We start from the raw sequence: 23,328 nt of genomic DNA on the forward strand, positions 1-23,328 counted from the left end.
AGTTTTAAACAAGATATTAACCAAAATTTTTCACCGTTTAGATGTTGCCCCCGCGGAAGCGCTTTGATTTTAGTTATAACCATTTTCAAGAGGTGTCCGTAATATTGTCAAAAGTTTCTTTTCTATTATTCAATTTCAGTAATTATTTAAAATCTGTCCTGCAGCCATTAAATCACACAGACTGTCGTGAGTATGAGTTCGAGACAATTCAGCATAGTAGGCAACAGAAGTATTGAAATTATTTCCATCTCTGCACTGTGGGCCAGAAGACTATGATCTTTGGCCAAAAGAAAAAATTAATTTTTCAACTAAAATATGTGTAGGCAGTTTTAATATATCCCAAATTAAGTATTCATAATCATTCCAAACATTATAATTTACTTTTAGGGCCGACGAGAGTACAATTTAATGAAAAATATGTTAAAAAATTGTTTTATATGTAACTTTATGATTTTTATTTCAGAAATATATAAAGGAATTTTACCTTACTGCTACATTTTTATCAGAGTAATTAGTGTTTAATTATCTTACAATTTTTCAATTTGTTGGATTAGTTAATACTCTTGACAAACTTATAGTTTATGTCTTATCATTTGACATTTTACAATGTTTGAATGACTTTCGAAAATTAGTTCCAAAAAGTTCCACGAGGTAATTAGCTAAACTTTTCTGTTGTTGTCTTTTTTGATGTTTCTTCTTTCGAAAAAACCTGCCCCATTTTGCTCGTATTGCAAAGGTGGACTAAATGTACCGAAAAACAAAAATTATGTTTGTTTTTTTCATGTTTTCGCGTTATTTTGTAACTAATTCGCGTTATTTTGTAATATTACTTCGGAAATATAATTTGATTTTAATTTTTAATATAAAATTACGAAAATTGTTATATTTTTCATTGCTATAGTTAATTATTTAAACGTACTATATTATTTTTGTATTTTTGCTCCCCATATTTCAGCCGCCATTTTGTTTTTTTTGGGTATTTTTAGTGTATTTCAAAATTTCAACTATGAATTCAATTTACCTGCACATAAAAGCCCCTAAATACAAATTTTGAAACAAATTTTATTGAAATACTAATTTTGGCCACGAAACCTTGGATGCTGGCCTACTGTGCTCTGTCATGAGATAAAATAGAAAATTCATCCTAATACTTCATTACGTGCTGTACTGCTTCCTCACTCACCACTCGAGTCATAATTTCGCATTTACATAAAATTTCTAACCCATCAAGGCTCAAAAAATAAATTTTTATTTCTATAAGAATACAAAAGGAATCTAAATAAATACTTAACGTATAATTAAATATTCAACGCTACTTAAATTATTAACGAGGCAACCTGACAAGAAGAAAATTAACTATAATGTTTCCAATATAGAAATATCTAAGCTTATTTCAAACATAAATCAGGTATATTTAATATGTCACGTGTCTTTATTTCTTTCCAAACTCTTATAAATGTAAATAAATTTTGCATTGTAACCAATTTTGTAAAACATGTTCTAAAATTAGTACAGTGTTCGGGCTGCACATACAAATTTTTGACTATATTAATAACTTAACCATTAAAAGTATGCCGTGTTCTAATTTTTTTTTCTTCTGAGACTCAATACTCTTAATTGCTTGATGATACAACTTATATTTATGAATATTATTAGCATTATTATTTATAAATATTATTAGACTTATATTTATAAATATTATTAGACTCATGCTTATGAATATTGTTAGATTTATATTTATAAATATTGTTAGACTTATATTTATGAATATTATTAGTATTATCGAAATGAAATAATGAACCGACAATTGTTGATAACAATTAATGACTCATTTTCACTCTCAGTTCAACATGCAATTTTAAATATATTTATGAAGTAGTGGGTTCCTCCCCCTGTTTGCTAACGCTACCCCGAAGATTGCTATGCAATCTTACATGGCACCCACACTTTGCGAGCCGAGAGCACAAATTTTAAGAATTAAAATCAAGTATTAATATTTTTAAAACTAATCCCTATTTAAAAAATTATAAACTTTTGTTAATAATAAGTTATTGAAATAAGAAATTTTAAATTGAAATAAATGACATGTAATAGGAAAACTTGCAGAAACAAGACTATAATTATGCTTTTAAAAACAATTAGTATCAAAGACTCACAATTTTGTTAAAAACACAATTATAAATTCCTTAGTTTTGAGCTAGCATTACAAAGACGTTATTATTATTATTATTATGAATAAAATTATTATTATTGAACCTGCATAAGTATAATTGAAACATAATATTGAACACTTTGTTGATTTGAACTATTCGCCTTTAATCTTTCAGTTCTTCTTATAGCTCAGTTTGTTTCAGCTTTTCGTTGTCTACGCGAAAAAAGAATTTTCATTTAGAAATTTGCAAACATGTACGTTTACTCTTTCATACTTATGGCAGCTCACACACCTGATATTTCAATTCTTTGTTGCCAATGTGAAAAAGAAATAAAGGTTTTCTTTGTCGACTTATGAGAGAGGTATATAGATACCGTAACAACTGAGATAACTAACAACTGAGATATGTGTGCCTTTCGAAGAAAAATGAACTTAGCATAGATAGAGGGGGGGGGGAGGAATTTTATTGTTAAATGAGGAATAAGGACGTTTTTTTGTAAAAAAATAAGATCATTAGATTTGCATTGGCTAAGAAATTATAATAATCATTTTAAAAATTTTGCAAAACATTTATTTGAAATTCGTCTTAGATTTTCATACCAGGATTTGCGTTATAGTGAAATATGCTTTACATCTCGAATATTTTTTATCATTTTCCGCATTTGTTTGAATAGGAAAGAGGGAAATTGGCGTCTTTAAATAATTTTTTTTTCAATTAGACTAGATTTACTTTACCATCCAGTTCGATTAGAATCCTACTCATTCTTATAAAAATCTATGTTGCAGTTTCTTTCTAAAATTCAAAATTCTTGTAATATGTTTATTACCAAAAGAAGATGGTTACTTTGATCCAATCGATTGGATAGTAAATTATTATAGTCGTTATAAAAATTTCTGCCGGAAAAAAAATCTTTTTGATTTGCAAAGATTTTAAATTGACAGATGCATTATACCTCGGACATTTTTATGAACTTAGGCCTCTTTTATTAAAGGAATAAAATTGACTTTGTTGGATTGAACTTAAGATTCAGTTGGACTTGAATTTTACAACATCGTGTAAAAATCTATGCAATTTTCTTCCTTTTTAAATTCGAAATACTTTAAATAACTATTTATTACTAAACCAGGGATACTTCGGTACTATTTATTCCCAGCAGGTGGACAAGGACGCGGAGGAGAGTTAAACAAAACCGGGATTCGGCATTTTTAAATCGGTGAGCAGAAACTATATAAAACTTGTAGCAGACTAAACTCCATACTATTTGGAGATAAAAGGAAAACAGACTAGGCTATTTGGTTAGTTCACAACAGCGTTTAAAAATTCGATTACAAAATCTAATAATTTCTACTTCGCCAACTTATTTCTGTCGTTTCTAATTGCTTGAAGATTTATTTTAGGTGAGTTCAACATCTGTTTACATCTTTTTGTAAACTCTTGTTAAACAGGTGAAAAATATACGAAGCCTTTTTTTCTGTAATGTTGGATAAAACCGGTACTTTTTCAGTTAATTATTACCGGGGATTCCATAATAATCTTAAGTTAAAATTCCTGGAAGGTTAGACATTTTTAGTTTCAATTGCAAACAATGGGCACACGATCAGTTTTATATGTGATATCTGTTCTTGAATCGAATCTACTCGCTTAATTTACGATGAATTCCAAATATATTCCTTATGTTCTTTGATTTTAAACATTCATAAATATATCTCAGTGCAGGAGGTTCAAATTAATAATTTGTTGCTTTAATTATCTTTTATCTTTATCTTTTACTTCAGTAAGAATCAACTTTATTTCAGCAGGGAAAAAGTTTTTATTTTCATTATTTCTTTAATACTATATACCAGTTTTAACACACTTAAAAAATATTTAATTTTCTCTCCAAAATATAGTTTCTTTATTTTTAGTTATTTATTTATTTTTTACAGTAATTAATTTTATGTTTTGGAGTTTAAAGGGCTATTTTATCCTACTAAGTTGAAATTTTATTCATGGTGAAAATAAACAAAAGGAGAAAAAAAATTAAACTTTACGAACACGATTTTTTACCCATTATTTTACTGCTTGTCAATCAAAGTATTAAGATGGAATTTTTGATTAAAAAATTCCTTAAAGAAACTTAAATTTAAAGAAACTTTTTTCTTTTGGGAAATAGTATATTGTTGTAGTGGCTGGCGTTGGTGATAATGTAAACACTATCGCAATACAAGATTTTTATGGAGATGTGATGAACTTATGTCACAATAAGTTTATTCTCTGTTTATTTTTTGTTATTGATAAAATGTAATTTTTTATAAATATATTTATTTATTAAGAATTTATAACCAGTTTTTTTAATAAATTTTATTTCATTTCGTTATAATAACCGATCAGAGAAATTACTCTGACCTAATGTATTATATTTTATTTTTATATTATAACCGGTGTTATATTGTAACCGGCTTCCTTGTTATTTTGAATCCAACCCAGAAGACAAGGGAGCTCCCGGATAAAGCATTGGGTCAAACTAGCCTTCGCAAAGGAATATTTGGTGGAATAGGCCCACATTTGCTTTACATGGAGAGGAAAAACACGAAAGCATCCCGCGGTTAGCCCGAAGGCAAGGGGATTCTAACCCATGATCCGTCTACCACCGAGGATATTTTACGTCAGTACCGTGGTCGGTGTGAGCCAGCTGCGAAATTCATATTGACCAGTCATCGCTGGCAATCATAATAGAATTTCAATGGAAAAAAAATTGACCAGGTCATACTTTTCCCAAGCACGAGTCACATTAACTCGACATTTTGAAACATTCTCCTTTTTCAATGCCTATTAAAACTTTAAAGTGATTTTTTTTACAATCATTACATCATTATCATTTTATTTACTGAAAACATCCATTTGTGATAAAAATAATCATCTGAAAATAATCATATGACTAATATCGTTTTAATGGCTTTAATTGAATAAAAATCGCAATGTAGCTTAGGTTTTTCTCGAAATAATAACCAGTTAATTGTTATAAATTTCCGTTTTTTGGTGTTTATACATTAACAATATCAAGATTCGTCAAGATCTTTTTCTTTAAAAAAATTTTTTACGAGGTTTTTATTGAAAATTATATTATACCAAAAACCTAATAAAACTACTGTTTTTTTTATTGTGGAAAGGTAAATGTACTTTTGCATGTGTGTGCGTGACGAATTTTAATAAATCATCCTCCAGTCTAAAATAGGTGATCGGAGCATAAATTTTCTAATTGATAAGGTCTATCGATTTATTAATAAGTCTCCTTGCCAATTTCCCTCCTAATAATTCTGTCATGGGTTGAGCAGCCAAGCGAGGACGAGTCCGCTTTACAATTATATTTTTGATATTAGTCATTAAGTCACCTGAAGAAGATTGAAAAAAAAATTCCAAGTCCATGGCTCCCATTTAAATACATAATTCTCTAAAAATTCATATTCATGGATGATGGCCATTTTCGAATATTTAATCGCACATTATTTTGTTCTATCGCTTCATTGTAGATGATTAAAATGTTTTAACATAATGAAATTTGTCTTCTACCACTAAAACCAGAAGAAAATTTTCCTACGGAAGTTGAATAATAAGCGCACAGAAGCATAAAGAGAGTGGGTTAATTCATCTTCATATTTTAATGTTCTATGTTCGTTGTGAAAAACTTCTTTTTGTTCCATCCACACCCATCGAACCTTATTGTGTAATGTAGAGATTCTCTTCGTAATGAGAATTTGTAATGACAATAACATGTCATTGAAGAATCTAATTTGACATGCATAAAATATTACTTATTATTATGAAAATAGTGTTTTTTTTTTTTAATTTTCTGGGAAATGTTCAAAATGTGGCGGTTTGGTGAACATTACTTTTCAATTATACTAAAAACAGTTTCGTATCCATAAGGTGGCGCCATTTTTCTGTTTGGAGTTAACATTTATCTTCTTCCATGCATCTTTTTTATTATAAATTATAATTCTTAAATTATATTTGAAGCTCGCGTAATTTTGAATAATATTTTATGTACTACGTAATTATATTTTATGCGAATTATTATTATTTTTTATTTATTTATTATTAGCAATTATTACTGTTTTATAAATTTTTTTTATCAAATTATAAAGAAGTATCCTTTTTGGATTTTTAAAAAGTACTTTGCTTAAGTATTTATTTAAAATAAAATCAGTCTTATTTTATACTTTTATTTTTTTAAAGAATGTCATAAAATTTGGTGTACCACCAAAAGTTTTTCATCCATTTTTGCGGACTCAAACAATTGGAAGTAATCTAAATTTATTTCTGCAATCGTATTTTTTTTATTTTTATTTTTTTTTTTTAAGAGAGAGATAGTGTTTTAACATCTCTATACTTTTGTCTAGTTCTGTTGTTATTTTCTAAATAAAATAAACTCAAAAGGTACAAAATTTTCATCAATTTTAAGGGTGTGATTGTTATTTTTAATAGTTTTATACTAATTTCTGAAAGTTAATGGCTTTAAATATAACTAAGTAAATAAAACGTATGAAAATGAATTTTTAAAGTACTCTTTGCGAATGATATGATAAGTATTTCATCCGATGTGTTATTTGTAGTACAATTTTTTTTTTAAACAAAAGTTCCACATAAAAATGCCTGCCTATATTGTATTATTTGTGTTATTTGAACAAAATCTAAAGCACTATAAAAATAGTTGTGGTTTTTAGCTGTTTCGTCGATTAACTTACTAGCTTACTGATTTGCTTTTGTAGCTGATTCAATGATTTGCTGTTTCTCTTCACTCGTTCTTTACTTCTTTGCGTTATTGTGAATCATTCATAGTAACGATTGTTTTTGTAACACAATTCTAATTTTTTTTTGTTCAAGTTAAAAAATATAAAAATCACGAGTGTAAATTGAACTAATTAAACAAATTTTAAAGAAATGTGAAAAACTAAGCTTTCATAATATGGAATAACAACAGCAAAGCCAACCGGCCTGTGTAGGGGCAAGGAACTGTCCTTGCATCAGAAAGGTCCTGGGTTCGAATCCCGGGCAAGGTTTCTTTCTCTCTCTGTGTGTTCTATATCCCTTCTCCTTTGTGCGTGAATGTGACCCGCCCTATAAACGGGTTGTGGTTGTGTGAATGGCTTGGCAGAAGTCGAATTCCTGGCCATAGATGGCGCCACTGCCAAAGCAGGCATACGACGAAAAAAAAACAAGAAAAGAAAAAAAAACAGCAAAAGTAACGAACGGTCGTCATAGTAACAAATAATATTAAATGTGGCGCGCTTTTAAACGATGTTCTGTTATCTAAAATTAACTAAATCATCTTAGATATCAAAAACTCTAATAGGATAAAATCTTTAATGAAAAAAAAAAGTTTAAAGCACACACACAAATTTTTTTATTGAAGTTAGGGTGTTGAATAGTAACAGTACAAAGCTTATACCTATTGAATTTGGTCCTCAGTAATTATATACAGGGTGCTTCGAATTAGACTGGTGTTTTTCTGGAATTTGTAACTGAAAACAGTTCAGAGTAAATATAAATTTCATGCAGAAAGTTCATGTGCTTGGGCATGAATTCTTTCTCTCAGAATTTCTACTTTTATTTCAAAAGTTAACAGAAAGATGGCTCTGCAAGTTCTTACTACCGTTTTCCGTTTTTTCTGTTGCTTTTTTGTGTATGTAAATTTCGTCTCGTCCACAGATTACGGCATGTGATTGTGGCCGGCATTCGAAACATCATGCTGTGTTTGACATAGCTAAATTATCATGAATGTTTTTCAGATGTTTCTCTTTGATTTAAAGGTTCACCACTTGCAGCGTCATCTGTTGAAAACAATTTAAATTAAAAACATGAACTCAAGGATGAAATATTTATTCCCTTTCATGTAAATTTGCCTCAATATTTTTTTTAACCTTAAAAGTAAATTGCGATTGACTTAGTTGTGACTTAATCAGTGGACAAATTAAGGAAAATCCTGTCTGTGTTCAAAATCACAACTGGTTTTCTGAACTTTGAAATTATTAAAGTTATAGTAACAAGCAAATCTTAATTAGTGTCAAACATTTTATTAACTCAAAACAAAACTATCCAGCCTTTAAATAGTTATCAGAAAAATATATTTACATGTACCGATATTTTATCTGAAAAACGATTTGCGCAATCACTTTTTATATAATCTCAATAACTTATGTATGTTGGGAAAATGTTATCTGTTATCCAGTTTTTATAGTGCTTTTTGTGATCTCAGTTTAAAAATGCAGCTTACATTTTTTCGTTTCTTAATTTTTTTTTCACAAGATTTTAATTTGCACAATTATTAATTATAAGATAATTTTTTTTATTTTACACGATAAAAGCGATTGATTATTAAATTTATATTTACTAATAAATTTGATCGAATTTAAATTAATTAAATATAAATTTTTGATTAAGAGTTGAAATTTTTTTTTTTATAAATTTGATACACATTTAAGTTTTCCTAAATTGTGATGCATAAATATAATCCATTATTTTTATTCCCTGATTACAAATTTCATTCGCTTTAAAAATATGTAAATAAGAAATGATAGCCGGCATATTTCAAGCATTCAAAAAGAGGCGCCCATTTTCATGACTTGCCAAACGTGAATGAGAGGAAACAAATGTGATTTGAAATGTAAGACGTGAAGTTGCCTACAAAAAATTGAAAAATAAAGATGAGAAACAAAACTAGAAAAATTCCAGCAGCCGAGAGAGATAAAAAAAAAAGAGAAAAAACAGAGCAAGAAAAACCACAGTGGCAAATCAGGGTAAAATGCATTTCCACGCTCTATGGAGAGGCGGCGAGGAACTAATGTCATTAACAAGGGAATCAGCATTCATATGAATAAAACAAGATTCCAGGGCACCAAGATGAACTGTTACGACTGGGTGGAAGTAATTTTGACATTGTCGAGATTCAATGCTTGTAAAATATCACCATCATAGTTGGCCAGACAGCCCAATATGAGCCAATGCCTTCCCTTTTGAAGATTTCTCCGATTGACTTCCGATTTATCTTTGATCCCCAATTTTTTTCATTAATTGCGAGAAAATCAGACTCCCCTGAGTCAGCCCATCTCAACCGCGGCCTTTCCCTCTTTCTTTTTCCAGTGGGTCTAAAAAGCAGTATCTTTTTTATTGTGTTGTCGTCACTCATTCGAATCACGTGGGCGATCCAATTCATTCTGTTTATGTTTATGTATTTAATAATATCAGGTTGTTTATAAATCTTGTACAATTCAAAGTTAAATCTCCTTCTCCAGTTATTGTTTTCATTTACACCAAGTATACCCCGCAAAATATTTCACTCAAATATTGCGAAACAATTTCCCTCCAGTTTTGTCATTGTCCAAACTTCAGAGGCGTGTGTCAAGAGTGGCCGGACAAGAGTTTTGTAGATTAAGAACTTTGTTTTTCCAGAAAGAAATCTAGATTTAATAAGTCTTCTCAGCCAATAGACAGCCCTATTCGCCAAATAGAGTCGGTTTTTTATTTCAGGAGTAATTCTGTTGTCAACGGTAATAATTGATCCTAAGTAAGTAAAACTCCTCACTGTTTCAAATCTATAACAATTTATTTCTTGTAAAATATATCAGTTTATATTAGTATGAAAGTAATAAGCTAATTTTTAAAGCTATATACAATTTGATAGTCACGTTAATAAATGGTTAATTTCATTTATCTATATTTTAATTGCTAATATGAACTTAATAATCTAAAAAATAATAATTAAAAAAAACCCCAATAAATCAGCCCCCTCTTTAAGATGACCCCCTTCCTAATTTGGCGACTAAAGCAATGTGTCCCAAGTGTTCCACAGACATAGGTTCCAATGTAATGAAATATTTGAAAAATAATATGTATTAAAATATTTTCGCTGAACGTGAGAGTATTTTTCTTGGAAATATCTTTTTTTCTTTTCTTTCATTTTTCTGAAATAATGTTATGATTATCAGTTGAACATTGAATATTTACTGCCAGTTATCTAAGTTGTTCCATTTCTCGATTCTTTTTTTTTTTCCTTTTTTTTTCCTGATATCGTTCTTCCTTTCTATCGTAAGATTATCTTGATGAATTGTATCTTAAGAATGAAACGTTGATTTTCGAATTAAATAAATGTGTATTTACAGTTTAAACTGATTTTTAAATAACTTTTTTTTTATTGGATTATCGGTATTTCCGATTAAACTTGAGTTATTTTTGAATTGTATGTTCTTAAATATTATTTTGAGAAATAAGTTTTCAAAAACTTGATGACTGTTCTTAAATGGTGTCACACTTAGAAGGGGGGGGGGTGAATTTCGGAAAGTTTCGACAAAGGAGGAAGGAGTAACAAGCTGTGTGACATCACGCATTTGTTGTTTGAATAAAAACCTTAAAATCCATCAGATTATATTATTTAATTTAACGTTTTTTTGTAATCTTTAGTTTCTCTTAAAAAGTTGAAAATCCTATTTTCTTATGATGGTTTTGCTTTGTTTTCTAATTAATTTTATTTTGAATCTGCTTTCTGCCGTTGTTGCAAATAATGTTTCTTTTTTTTCCGAATACATTCTTTTTATAGTTCTTCTCAGCAGCTCCATCTGCTTATGAATTTTGTGACGAACTTGGAACTTCGTAAGAAATATTTTCGTCTCTAGTACAGAAGGCATTAAGCCGTACATTTTTGTTCCTTTCCGTTTTTCTTTGATTTTTCAAACCGTTGGTGTAATACATTATTTCATCCAGTATGTAAAATAATGTAATAGAATGATTTCAGAACTTTTAGGCAAGTTAAAGTGACTATACAGTATTTGAAGCAGTTTACGCTTCAAATTTCAATTCTTTTTGCTACTGGTTTTTAGGACTGGTGTACTGGTCCTTAGGACTGGTGATTAAATTTTAAAGTTCCTTTAAAAAAAAAAAGGTTCTGTGAACCAGAATGTCACACAGTTACTTGAGTTTCTTTTCAGCCATACAATAGTCGTAAATACTCAAAAAATGTCAAATATATAGGCTGTAGTTTGTATTAGGAAGGGAAAGGGTTTTTTAGCTAGATAATGATAAGCCTCATTTTCAGGAGAGTGTTTTTGATGAAAAATATCGTATGTAAATGAAAAATATCGCATTTTTGTGTAAGCTATAAGATATTTCTGTTTATGTTGTTATTTTCTGGTTATTCGTTTATTAAGTATCTATCTTGGCACAAAGTTAAAGAGCAACTTTATGTAAGAATTGTACTATTTTGCTTTAAGCCCTATATTTATACTGTAGTTTTTAAAAGCAGATTTAAATGATTTTATCTAAGGCGTCGTTCAAATATTTACGTAAGCATACTTTTGGCAAACTCGGACTCCCCTCCCCTTATCAGCAAAAATTAGCTAATCCCAACCCTCTTACGTAAGAAAGTTGTTACCTCCCCCGGTTTTTCCTTTAACTTTGATTTTAACTGTAGTTATCTAATTTTAAGATTTAATTCAAAATAAAAAGATTTAACTTTGCAATAATCAAAATTTACGTTTTTATTCATTTTTATAAAATTTTGAGTATATTCTGTGGGAATCATTTTGTGTTCGAAACCCCTGAAACTCTTTAAATAAATTTTTTATTTTCTTTCAAATATCTGCGAATTAAATTTTTATTCCAAATTAAAAATGCTTTGTTTAATTTTTAATTTTATTTTGTTTTTTTAAGAAAATTTTGAAAACGAGGGTACCTTGTCAATCATGTACCTTTCTCCCTGTTAAGTGCTTATGCAATATTTGAGCAGCCTCAAAATGAGTTTTAAAATTTCCTTTAATTATTAGTGAACCGTAAATGTCAAAGATCTTTCATAAGGGAGAGAGTATAAAACACGTCGTTTACTTTATTAACATTAAAAAATAAATAGTGAAAAAATATATGTATATGTGTAAAAATATGTATAAAATATCTGTAATATGTGTAAAAATGATGTAAAAGAATAAATAGTAAACATTTTATTAATGATCGATAATTTTAATATTAGAACTTTTTCTTTCGTTTTCAAGTTATGGATTGGGATAGATATATCGCTTAATTAATATTTAAAATACAGTAGAGAACCGATTATCCGGAACGATCGGGACTATCGCTATTCCGGATTACTGATTTTTCCGGTTTTCTGAATCGCTACAAAAAGCCGTTTTTTCAGTGTTAAACCCAACTAAAAAAAATATTTGAAAATAATCTTAAAAATAAGAAAAAACGATGAGGTAATACACTAATGATTATTTCTGAAATGATGGTAAGGTAAACATCTTTCAAAAAAGAAAGAAAAATCCTAAAATCTTATGAGGAAAAAAATATTTTTTTTTTTAAATTGCGGGAAAATTTATCGAATTTCGTTCCGGTTTTTTGGTTTTCCGGTTTTCTGAATTCCGGATAACGGGTTCTGTACTGACTAGTGAGTTCCACCCTCGGTTCGGTAACGCTCCTCAACCCCCGACGATTGTTACGCAGTCTGATATGGTTTGCTTTTGTTAACCACGCTCGCTCCGGTCGTTACAAAGTTAAAACCATTTGAAATGTGTTCTATCGTAAAATCTTTGGAATTTAAAGAACAGAGTCTTTAAATCTAATTTCTCTTTTAAAAATTGTAATTTTTAGTCAATAGTATGAACGCAAAGTACGTTTACGCTTTTAGGTTTATGACTGCTCAATTGCTTGATATTTAAATTCTTTGGTGCCAACGTGAAAAGGAAACGAGGTTTTGCTTTGCTGCCGTGTAAGAGAAACGTATGTATAAATGTTTTCGAATCGTACAGTTATTAATTTTAACAGTCCGAGGGACTGTTAAAATTGACCGTTTTTTATTCTTAAAAATATGAATTCTTCTTATTAGCGTAGTTAGTATACTTGCAGGTATTATAATTACTGGTTCTGTTTTTTTTCCTAGATTAGGGGTGCTCAACCTGCGGCCCGCGGGCCAAATGCGGCCCGCCAACGCTCGATGTGCGGCCCGCGGCCGCAATCTGAACAAAATGGAAAAAAATTAAATATTTGTTTTTAAAAAATAATAAAAAAAATTCGGTAATTTAAATTTACAGTTTTAAGTTTTTGACGCACCCAATCTCAATCAATGTAGTTTTTCGATGGTTAACGTTACGGATTTCAGCATAGTTTTAAAAATCTCAATATTTTTAATACATCATTATTACGATTTACGAATTTTAATTACCACTTTTGACGCTTTTCGTATGTGCCGATTCCAATGACTTTTCGGTAGTTATTGCTACCCATTTTCAAGTAGTTTCTGAAATAGCGATTTTTGAAAGTTATGAAATGCTTTATTTGTGCAAACTTCATGGAAAATCTAAATGACTTTAGATCCTTTCTTTAACAGTTATTGCTGCACATTTCCGCCCGGTTTTTAAAACTTCGATATTTTAGCACGATATTATTATGAATCGCGAGTAAAGAATCGCTCATTTAGATAGCCATTTTTTGACATGGCTTATTTGTAACGATTTTATCGCAAATCAAATTATTTTTCAATCGTTATTTTAGAAATTATTGCTACACATTTCTACAAGGTTTTAAAAGTACCGATATTTTTTGTACGCTATTGCGACATTTTAATTTCAAATCCCGCATTTAAATTACATAACATTTTGACGCACTTTATTTACTCCAATTTCATCTGAAATATAAAAGTATTTAGCTTAATTTTTTAGTAGTTATTACGTTTTCCCCGTGATTTAAAAAAATTCTGATATTTTTAATACTTTGACGGCAAGCGAGTTTTGAATTGCGCATTAAAATAATTATTTTTTACGTGCTTTGTTTGTGCCGATTTTATCATTTGCGTTGTACCGATTCTAACACTAATTTTTTAAGAGGTTTTTCGAAAGTGTTTTTTCTTCTTTCCCGTTATTGCTGCATTTTTATTTGTGATTTAGAATATACCTGATATTTTCACACAATATTACAACTCGTGAAATTCGATTCAGCTTTAATTTTTTTTCGTAACTTGAAAAGTAATTACGTATCTTAGCCGAATCAACACCTTCCCAGGAAAAAAAAACGAGACGTGTTTAAACGCGGTCCGTTTTGCAAAAAAAATAAATAAATAAATAATTCAAAAAACGGCATAATTCTTTAAGTCCCATGAACACGTGCAAGTTTAACAACACACATCGAACCTATTCTTTTTGTTGTCACATGTAATTTAAAAGTCATACATCGTAATTTGTATTTACGCATCTGAAAATTGCGCATCGCATTTCGTATTAACATTAACGAGATTTAAAAATAATCCATCGCGTTTCGTATTTACGGGATTTAAAATCACATATCGCGATTCGTATTCTGGTGTTTAAAATATCATCCGTTGCTACTTTTCTCGCACGCGTTGTAAAAACCATATATCGCGATTCATATTCATGCATTTTAAAAATCAAGAGTTGTGAGTAGTCCTTTCGCAATTTAAAAGCCACACGATTTGTATTCACGCGATTTGAAAAACAAGCATCGAGTTTATTATTTACGCAATTTAAAAATCACACATGGCAATTCGTATTCAAGCAATTAAAAAATAACACATAGCAATTCGTATTCAAGCAATTAAAAAATAACACATCGCTATTTGTATTTCCGCGATTTAAAAACCCAGAAAGGAAGAACACCATCTAGGACAAATTCCAAAACTGATTATGTTATTTGCTCTAAGTTTAATACTACCCACAACAACAGCTTTTGTCGAAAGACTGTTTTCCAGAATGAATTTGGCCTGTTCAAAATTACAGAGTAGTCTTTAAATACAATCATTACATTTTCATTTAATGGCTCAAAAAATATCACATGATCAAGTATATAAAATTATCACAATATTCAAAAACTTTGCAAATTACAGTGTAACCATTAAGACATTTTTTAAACCATTTTCTATCTTCTTGGAGCATTTTATATCATTTATGATTATATGCTGGGAAATGATTTGTATATCATTAAATTTTAACTGTATAAAAAATTTATTTAAGGTAAGTTTCGAAAAGTAATGTAAATTTTATTGATTGTTAATTGATTGTGTATTAATTGTAAATAATAAGTGTCATGTTAAAAATATATTCGTCATAAAAAGTTGTAAACAAGTATCTTAATAGTTTTTTATTATTAAGGGAAATAGTTCCTTAAAATTTAATGTGTTTTCTTCTTTCTTTTTCATCCCTCTCTTAGCCTCTTATTATTAATTTAAAATAAAAATGTCTGAAAGATAAAGTACATTCTTTAATAAATGCTAAGTCTTATTTTCCACTTAAGGGGTTTAGTTTTAGTTTTAATAATTTTTAACCCTATAAACTTTCTTTAAATCAAAGTATTTAACTTGAATTTATATTAATGACTAGAATATTTATTTATTTGAAATTTAATTCTATGAAAAAAAATTAACGTTAAGATTTATGTTTAAATGGACTTTTGTATTTTGTAATGTGATAAGAAAAATTTCAATTTTTCCATAGTTTTTTAATTATTTCAATTTATCTAAATTTTTTCCGACAAATTGATTCTGATTTTCGAATTCTGTTTTCCTTCTTAAGTAATCAGTTTTGCATTTTCTAATTTTAAACGTTTTAAAGTATTGTATTTTCTGCAAAGAGATTACAAGGTTAACCGACAAAAAGAATTTAGTGTTATATAAACAATGATGTTTATATAGCAATCACCACCAACAATTGCTTTCAATGTGTCGGTCTAAACACTTTGGCATGCGGCCCTTCATTGGTCAATCTGCTGTGCATGTGGCCCTTCACTGAAAAAGGTTGTGCACCCCTATCCTAGATAAACATATAGTCTACCCGCAGTCCAGTTTCTTTCTTCATCTTTTCCTATTTTTGTATATACAGATTAATTTTTTTAAAAATACTTAATTTTATTACCTTGACTACGTAATATCGTTCCAGTTTTGTGCAGTATAGTTGCAACCGAATCTCTTGTTCTTTAATAAAATAGTTTACTGTACCATATAACCTTGTTAAAAAATCGTTTCTTATTCAAATCTGTTAAAAAGCTACGGCTGAAGTTTACCCTTTGAAAATTATTGTTTAATCAAATTTTTGAAAAGTTTTTTAATACATTATTTTGAAAAAATGTGCGTTAAAATAAAATTAGTAGTCTGTTTGTTGTATTAATATTATTATCAAATCAACTCTTTCGAAAAATTTCGCACTAAGCTTATATGATATTTTATTTAATCCGTTTTGTTACTAATTCTCATTTCTTTTGCAGGTGAGTACCTTTCACATCTCATGATTTATAATTTGACCAAAATAAGTAAAATTTTAATCAGTGGTGGCTGAATGAAATTCTTCATTCATATTCTAAACGCATGCCAGGTAATGTATTAGTTCATTTTTATCACAATGTCGAATTTAATCGCGCAAGAAAAATAGTTCTATTCTCTTCGACTTTTTATAATAATTTGCGATATTGAATTTGAAAAATAAAAATTGATTCAATGAATATTAAAAAATAAAAAGTTGTATAGATGTTTTAGGTTAATTAATTGTGGCGGTAAATGTCTTTCAGTTTTGGGCATGAATATGCACCAATATTTTGTGCATCAATATTGATTTACTGATTATATACTTTTTTCCAACTGGTGCAGAGAACAGGTATTCAGATTGTATTGTAATAGAATTCTGGTAGTATTCGATGACGTTCCGTCATTAATGGATTAATTTAGCCGCTATTTTTGAAAGTAGAATAAGCACATTTCGAATTAAAAAGTGTTTTTTTCCCTACGATTTCAATAATAATTGCATTTTGATGTTTTATTAAATTATAGTGTTAAGAAGACGATTAAATTAATCAACCTTTGCCAATATTAAATTTTTTCAAAAAATTACTTCTTAAAAGGCTTGGATTTTATACCATTTTACAAATGAACTTATTCTGTTTTCAAAAATTGCGGCACTATTTTTAAACGATCGTTTTTGTTTTTCGTAAACATTTAAAATGCAACATTTAATCCTTTAAAAAAAAAAAAAAAGTGAGGAATATGTATTGAGTATAATGATTTGCAAGACCAAAATGAAGATACTCAAAACGCCAACCCATATCTACGACCGATCCGATTCCCGATCTACGACCAATCTACCATCTTGTTATATCAATCTTACTATACTACTATATCTAAGACCAATCCTTGTACTATTAAGTATAATAAGACCTACTAGAAAAAAAAGGGCGATACCAAACGCTCCCACCTATACCTACGACCTTGGCCAAAGCCTACGACCAATCCTTGTGCGATTCGCGATCTATGACCAATTTTACTATTTTTATGACCAATCTACTATCTTGCTATATCAATCTTGATGGTTTTATTAGAAAATATCATTCTGAGTATTTCGTTGTTACTATCCTTAAAACTTCCACAGCTCAACAACTTTTCAGCTTAAAAAACTTTTATTATTGTTACTTTATTACTTTACATTATTTGCTTTTATTGGAACTCATTAGGTACCTATGAGACGGGTATTTTAAGTTCAACTCTGATTCACGATTCCTCTCTGATATTCGACTCTGATTAGCAAGAAAAATAATTTTTTTTATTGCTCCGTGTTTGATGACTGTTTCAAGTAATCGTCAAAGTTTCTTACCGATTACCTACTCAAAGATTCCCAATTTTTTTCGGCTATGAAACTCTGAATGATCCCCTTTTATTTAGCGGATCTCAGACTTCCTAAAAAAAAAATTCATCAGCTATTGTGAACGTATTAACCAAATTGAACCCAACCTACATGAAATGTAAAGTGGAGTAAGACATGCAAATGATTCGAATTACAAAGGGCATATACCGCGTATTTATTTGTAGAACTATCATTAATATGAGAATCAAATTTCATTAATTTCTGATAATTCTTTCATGGTATTGCAATTTTCACAAACATTGGTGCATAAATATTATAACGGGATTCAAAAATTAGAACTGGATATTAAAAAAAATAGTTCTAACTCTAGTAACACCTTTGACCCTTTCACGGAACTCTAAAGTTCTGCAGAACACCATTTGGGAATCGCCGATTTAGACTGCTCAAATCACCACTAAAACCTTGTTTTCTGATGATAATTCAATAAATTTTTGACCACTATAAGCAGAATTTATCTCCAATCAAAGTTTCTGCCACTTACCGATTGCCTAGTATTCTCAGGTCTCCTCTGAAACTTTGTATTCGGTGACAATACAAATCTGAATAATTTTTTGACCGCTATAAGCAGAATTTATCGTCAATCAAAGTTCTGGCAACTTGCTGATTACATAGACTTCTCAGATCTCGTTTGAAACTTTGTACCTGGTGACAATACAAATTTTAGTAGTTTTTAGACCGCTAAAAGCAGAATTCTTTGTGAATGAAGGTTCCGCCCGCTTACTAATTACCTAGAATTCTGAGATCTCTTCTGAAACTTTGTCTCTGACAGCATCACAAATTTCAATGGTTTTTTGACCACTATAAGTAGAATTTATCGACTTTTGCATTCCAGACCGCAGCAGGTGTAATTCATTATCGTATTATGGAAAAGGAAAATGTATCGTCTATCAAATTTTCCGACTAGTTAAATTACTTGAATTTCAACTGGAGTTACTGTCTTGATGACAATATAAGGTACCATTGTTTCCTGTACGCTAAAGCAAAAATTAATGCTATTTTTTCACTGAAATTTCGATTATTTGTCTGCATAACCGCGTACAAAACTAAAGCGAAGAAAATACTAAAATGAAACAATTTAAGGAAAAAAAAACTATATTTTTCAGTGGACTTAAAAGGAAAAAAAGTAATTTTTTAAAAATCAGATCTAAAACGATAAACATAGGGTGTGTCATTTTCGTATTAAACTTCGATCATCACTATAAATTCCTTCCATGTTTTTCAAAATTTATGTTATCGTTAAATTTTTTGTTCTAGGTTCGACAAAAAAAATTTGTTTTATCTCCTCTCAAGTCTTTTTCTAAAATGTTATTTTTAAAGTTTTTATTTTGCTATTTTTTAGAATATTGTGTTGGCAAGTAGTTCTTGTGGTTTTTTAAAATTGTTTAAAATATTAAAGTGTAGCATCCATTTTCTTTGCTATTTTTTTTCTCCAAATTTTAAACTTGGCATATCAATCCTGAGCTGTTCTTTCAGCTATGGCACTCACTCTGACATGCCAACTGCTCCGGACACGCCAAAATAATTAAAAAAACGGTAAATAACTACAAAGTAAATTGTGCAAATATTTGAATATTTTTTCTTGCTTTTTGAAAGGTATAGCACGACATAAGTACTATAAAGTGGTGAATTATATAAGCCTTCGTATTATTTATAAATAGTGGTGGATAAAAATCTACTATATTGAATTTATTAAACCAAGAATCACAATTGATAGATTACCACTTTAAAATACATATTTGCTGTCCGGAGCAAGTTGGCATCTCTGCTCACTCCATACACAGCCCAAAACTCACGAGCAGCTTTTGTGGCCTTTATGGTACCCTTACACTAGTAAAGTACCCTTACACTAGATAAAAGTTTACATTTATGGTACCCTTGACACTAGTTATAATCTTTGTGAAAGTTAAATTGTTAAAATAATACGATAATAAATAACGTTTTTTTTTAATAGTCTAGTAAAAAAATAAAGCTTTAAGCTCTTTATTAAAACTACTTTCTATAATAGTATGGTATGGCAAATCCTTGACCGATCAACGTTTGATAATTTTATCGCTGCCCGCTGAGGAGGGGCAGGAACGTTCATTGTTTTTATTGTGAATTGTTTTGTTTAATAATTTTAATTTAATTGTGTTTAAACATGCATTCAATATAAAATGCAATTACACGTGTTTCGGCTGTAAGTGGCGTCTCTCAACTCTCGATTTAACCTCCGTCCATAGAAAGTCATACAAACTCCAGAGAAATACAATAAATAAAATGATTTAATGTTTCTCGGACATCCCTGTACCATTTGACCCATGGACCGCTAACGGTTTGTTGCCCGGTAATTAGAGACCATTGATTTACGGCACTTATTATGGTTTTCTATAGCTTTTATGATTTATTTATAGACTTTGATTTATTGCATCCTGCATTAGTTTGAATATTTATAAAAAAAAAGTTGTTTCAGATTGTTAAGATAAGTAGTGTTTTTAGAAATAACCTTTCGTTTAATGCAGGGATCTGTCCAGACATATTGTGAAAGGTCCGTTTTTGTAAAATTGTGAAAAAATTACTCGTAATTTGTGAATATAAAATAAACGTTAAGTCACATTTTTTCAACCAGGGTCCTGCTTTTGTGAATTTGTGCAAATAGGGTCCTGTTATTACAAAAACCTTTTTCAAGGAGTTTTTAAATTGTGAAGAGATACAAGATTATGCTCAACACTGTAAAATTATGATTAAAAAAATTTTTTTTTTTTTTTTTAAAGTTAAACAGCGATTGCTGCTGCTAAATTAGAGATGCAACATACAAATATTTGGTATTTAGTCTATACTGCTGAACGCAGAATATTCATTTCGGACGAATAAAGGAAGAAGTGTTTGCCGAAGACAAAACTTAATTCGTTTACATCTGTCTTCCCCCCCCCCCTGGGGGAAGGGTTTACTCGGTTAACAAAACAATAATGAAGACAAACAAATTTGTGAAGGGTCCGATTAAGCGAAAAATTATTTTGTAAAGAGTCCGTTTTGAAGTTAAAATATTTTGTGAAGGGTCCGTTTTTATGAAAAGATATTTTGTGAAGGGTCCGTTAACGAACCCAAATTTCTTCTAAACAGACCCCTGTAATATAATATTTTAAAATACCTATTTAAAAAAAAGGAGAGAATTTTAGACTTAAATATTTAAGTTCTATTTTTTTTTTTTTTTTGATAGTTTAACACAAACGTTTATTAAAGATATTATGACGTAAATTGATTTCTGTGCAAAAAAAAAGTTATTATTTTACTCGTTTGATTATTCGAATGATAATAATTCTATGGCTATCTGGTTTCAATTTAAAAAAAAATATCTGCGTTTTTATGACTGCTTTAAATACACCAATAGCTTTGCTTCTGTCTATAATTTTATGTACGTTTCATGCATTGTTAGACGAGAAATTTTTTATTTTTCGAGGAAGAAACAATCACTTAATATTCTTTTTGTCGACTTTTTTTCGTAACGGGGGTGGAGTGTAAGCATTGCATGCACTTGCTCTCACCTGGACTTACCTGTAGTACCCGCCTCTATCTGCCCTCCCTCTTTTTTTTTTTTTTTTTTTTTTACGATCCGAGTTTGTTGCTGGAGATTTTATAGCTTTTTATTATCTCTGTCGTTATTTATTTTTCTTTTTCTACTCATCTTTCATGTAAATAATCGCGGAAAACACGAATTCATTCTTCTATAATCATACGCAAAAATGTTTTTGGCTCTTTGTAATATGGAAGAGTGTTTGGGTTTCTGTTATATGTGTTTGTTTTAGCAGTACTTTAAGAGGCATATTTATTAAATACTTATTCAAGGTAAGTGGATTATCACGTTTTGATTAATTTTGTGGGAGAAAAAAAAGAAGTTTTTTATGCGTTTGTTTTTGTAATTGTGTTTATTTATTATTTTTTTTATTACTTATAATCGTTTCTTTGAAATTTAGGTAGTTATTTTTGCAATTCATTATATTCTTCACGGTGCGTAGCGTTTTTAAAAAATGCTTGAAGGTGCTTCTTTTCGATTTTTGTTTTTTAAAAGCCCTTAAAGGTGCTTTTTTCCTTAGGTGTTTTTAAAAAGTGCTTAATTTTCCCTTTTCGAAAATGTGATTTTTTTTCTTTACCATGTCCATTTTCGCCACGTCTGATGCAAGAGCTTGCTTTTTCACATTGTTCTATTCAATGTTTTCACAATTTATTCAATCACAATCCATTTCGTAGGTCCATGGCGTATAAAAGCGCTAATCATTTTTACATGTTTGATGAAACATGATTTACATCTCAGAAACATCTCAGAAGACGCACATGCGACTTACGAGTTCGCATGTGCGTCTTCTGAGCAGAGGTCGGTAAGATTTTAGCACTCTTATGTGCAATTCTGCTGCATTAAGCACAAAAATTCTCAATTTCAGACTTCATTTTCCACCCACTGAGATCGAACCGAAAAATCTCTCGATCTTTTTCATGGAGGCGAATATAATCAAGAAAATAGTGTTTTGTCAGAAACTAATTATTTTATCATGATCATGTAAAGTCTTTGAAAATTATTTTGCATTTTGTTAATGTATAATATATATTTTTGAGTGCTTAGAAAGTACTTAAAAGGAGCTTATTTTTTGTTGAAAGATTTGGCTACGCACCCTGTTCTTGTTTAATTATGTGATTTGTTTTAAGGATTGTAACATTTGTCGTTTCTGCTTAAATGGAATGCTTGGGACAGCTTTTCTAACTAAATTTAAAATTAATTTGTTAAAAATTAAAAATTATAATAATTTAAGGTGTTTAATAATGATCTGTTATTTTGTATTTGACGGGGAAAATTACCTATCATCATGTTGCCTGACGCCCTGAAATTTCATAATTTTTTCTTGAACTTCTAGCTGCTCTTTAATATTGTTACCAGATAGGTATTTTATAATTTTTCTAGACATTTCCATTAGATAACAGTACAATACACAGAAATCTACTGTTGTTTACGTGAAAATTATGTTTTTCACTAGAAACTTTCTTTTAGACAATTTGCAGATGTGGCTTCTAATTGTATTGTCAACATCCCTTTTATACAAATATTTTTAAAGCATTTATTTAAGTTTTATAATCAAGTATATTTTTTGTACCACGAAATTTTATATAATAATTTTCAATTTAGCATAACTAAAATTTTGTAGCATTGATTATAAAAAAAGATTATTTATAAAAACTTTTGCACTTAAAATGTTTATGAATAATGACGAAAATTTTGCTTTATGCCTCAGGAATTAAAAAGACCGTACTTTGTCCGTTTTTTCCTGCCATCTCTTCATATACGGTTAGTTAAGGTAAAGATTAAACAGTTAATTAAATTTAAAAAAAATTCTATTAAAACGAAACGATTTTTTCATGTTTTTCTAATTAAAAAAAAGCTTTTTTTTTTAAATTATTTTTTCTATGACGCTTATCAACTTCTAAATGAAAAGTTTTCATAATTTTTTTTTTTGAACGACTCTAAACTTGTAAAAAAGCAAGGGCAATTA

At 29.3% G+C, this 23,328-nt stretch overlaps 1 protein-coding gene across 4 annotated transcripts in view; it reads left to right on the forward strand.

The window, feature by feature from the left end:
- Positions 1-23,328, forward strand: part of LOC107438772 (uncharacterized) — a 572,328-nt gene that overhangs the window by 29,748 nt on the left and 519,252 nt on the right. The window contains exon 2 of one of the 4 annotated variants that reach the window (XM_043040146.3): positions 16,386-16,492. The exons of 2 other annotated variants lie outside the window; for them this stretch is intronic. In XM_043040146.3, coding sequence (XP_042896080.1) covers positions 16,486-16,492 — 7 coding nt within the window. In that variant the 5' untranslated portion in view covers positions 16,386-16,485. Of the gene's footprint in view, positions 1-16,385; positions 16,493-21,566; positions 21,635-23,328 lie in introns of those variants that run through there. One more of the 4 variants, XM_087150068.1, reaches the window with a different exon arrangement.

The sequence above is a fragment of the Parasteatoda tepidariorum genome, chromosome 8 (genome assembly GCF_982258835.1).
Source record: "Parasteatoda tepidariorum strain Cologne lab strain chromosome 8, Ptep-v5.0, whole genome shotgun sequence".
NCBI classification, from domain to species: Eukaryota; Metazoa; Arthropoda; class Arachnida; order Araneae; family Theridiidae; genus Parasteatoda; species Parasteatoda tepidariorum.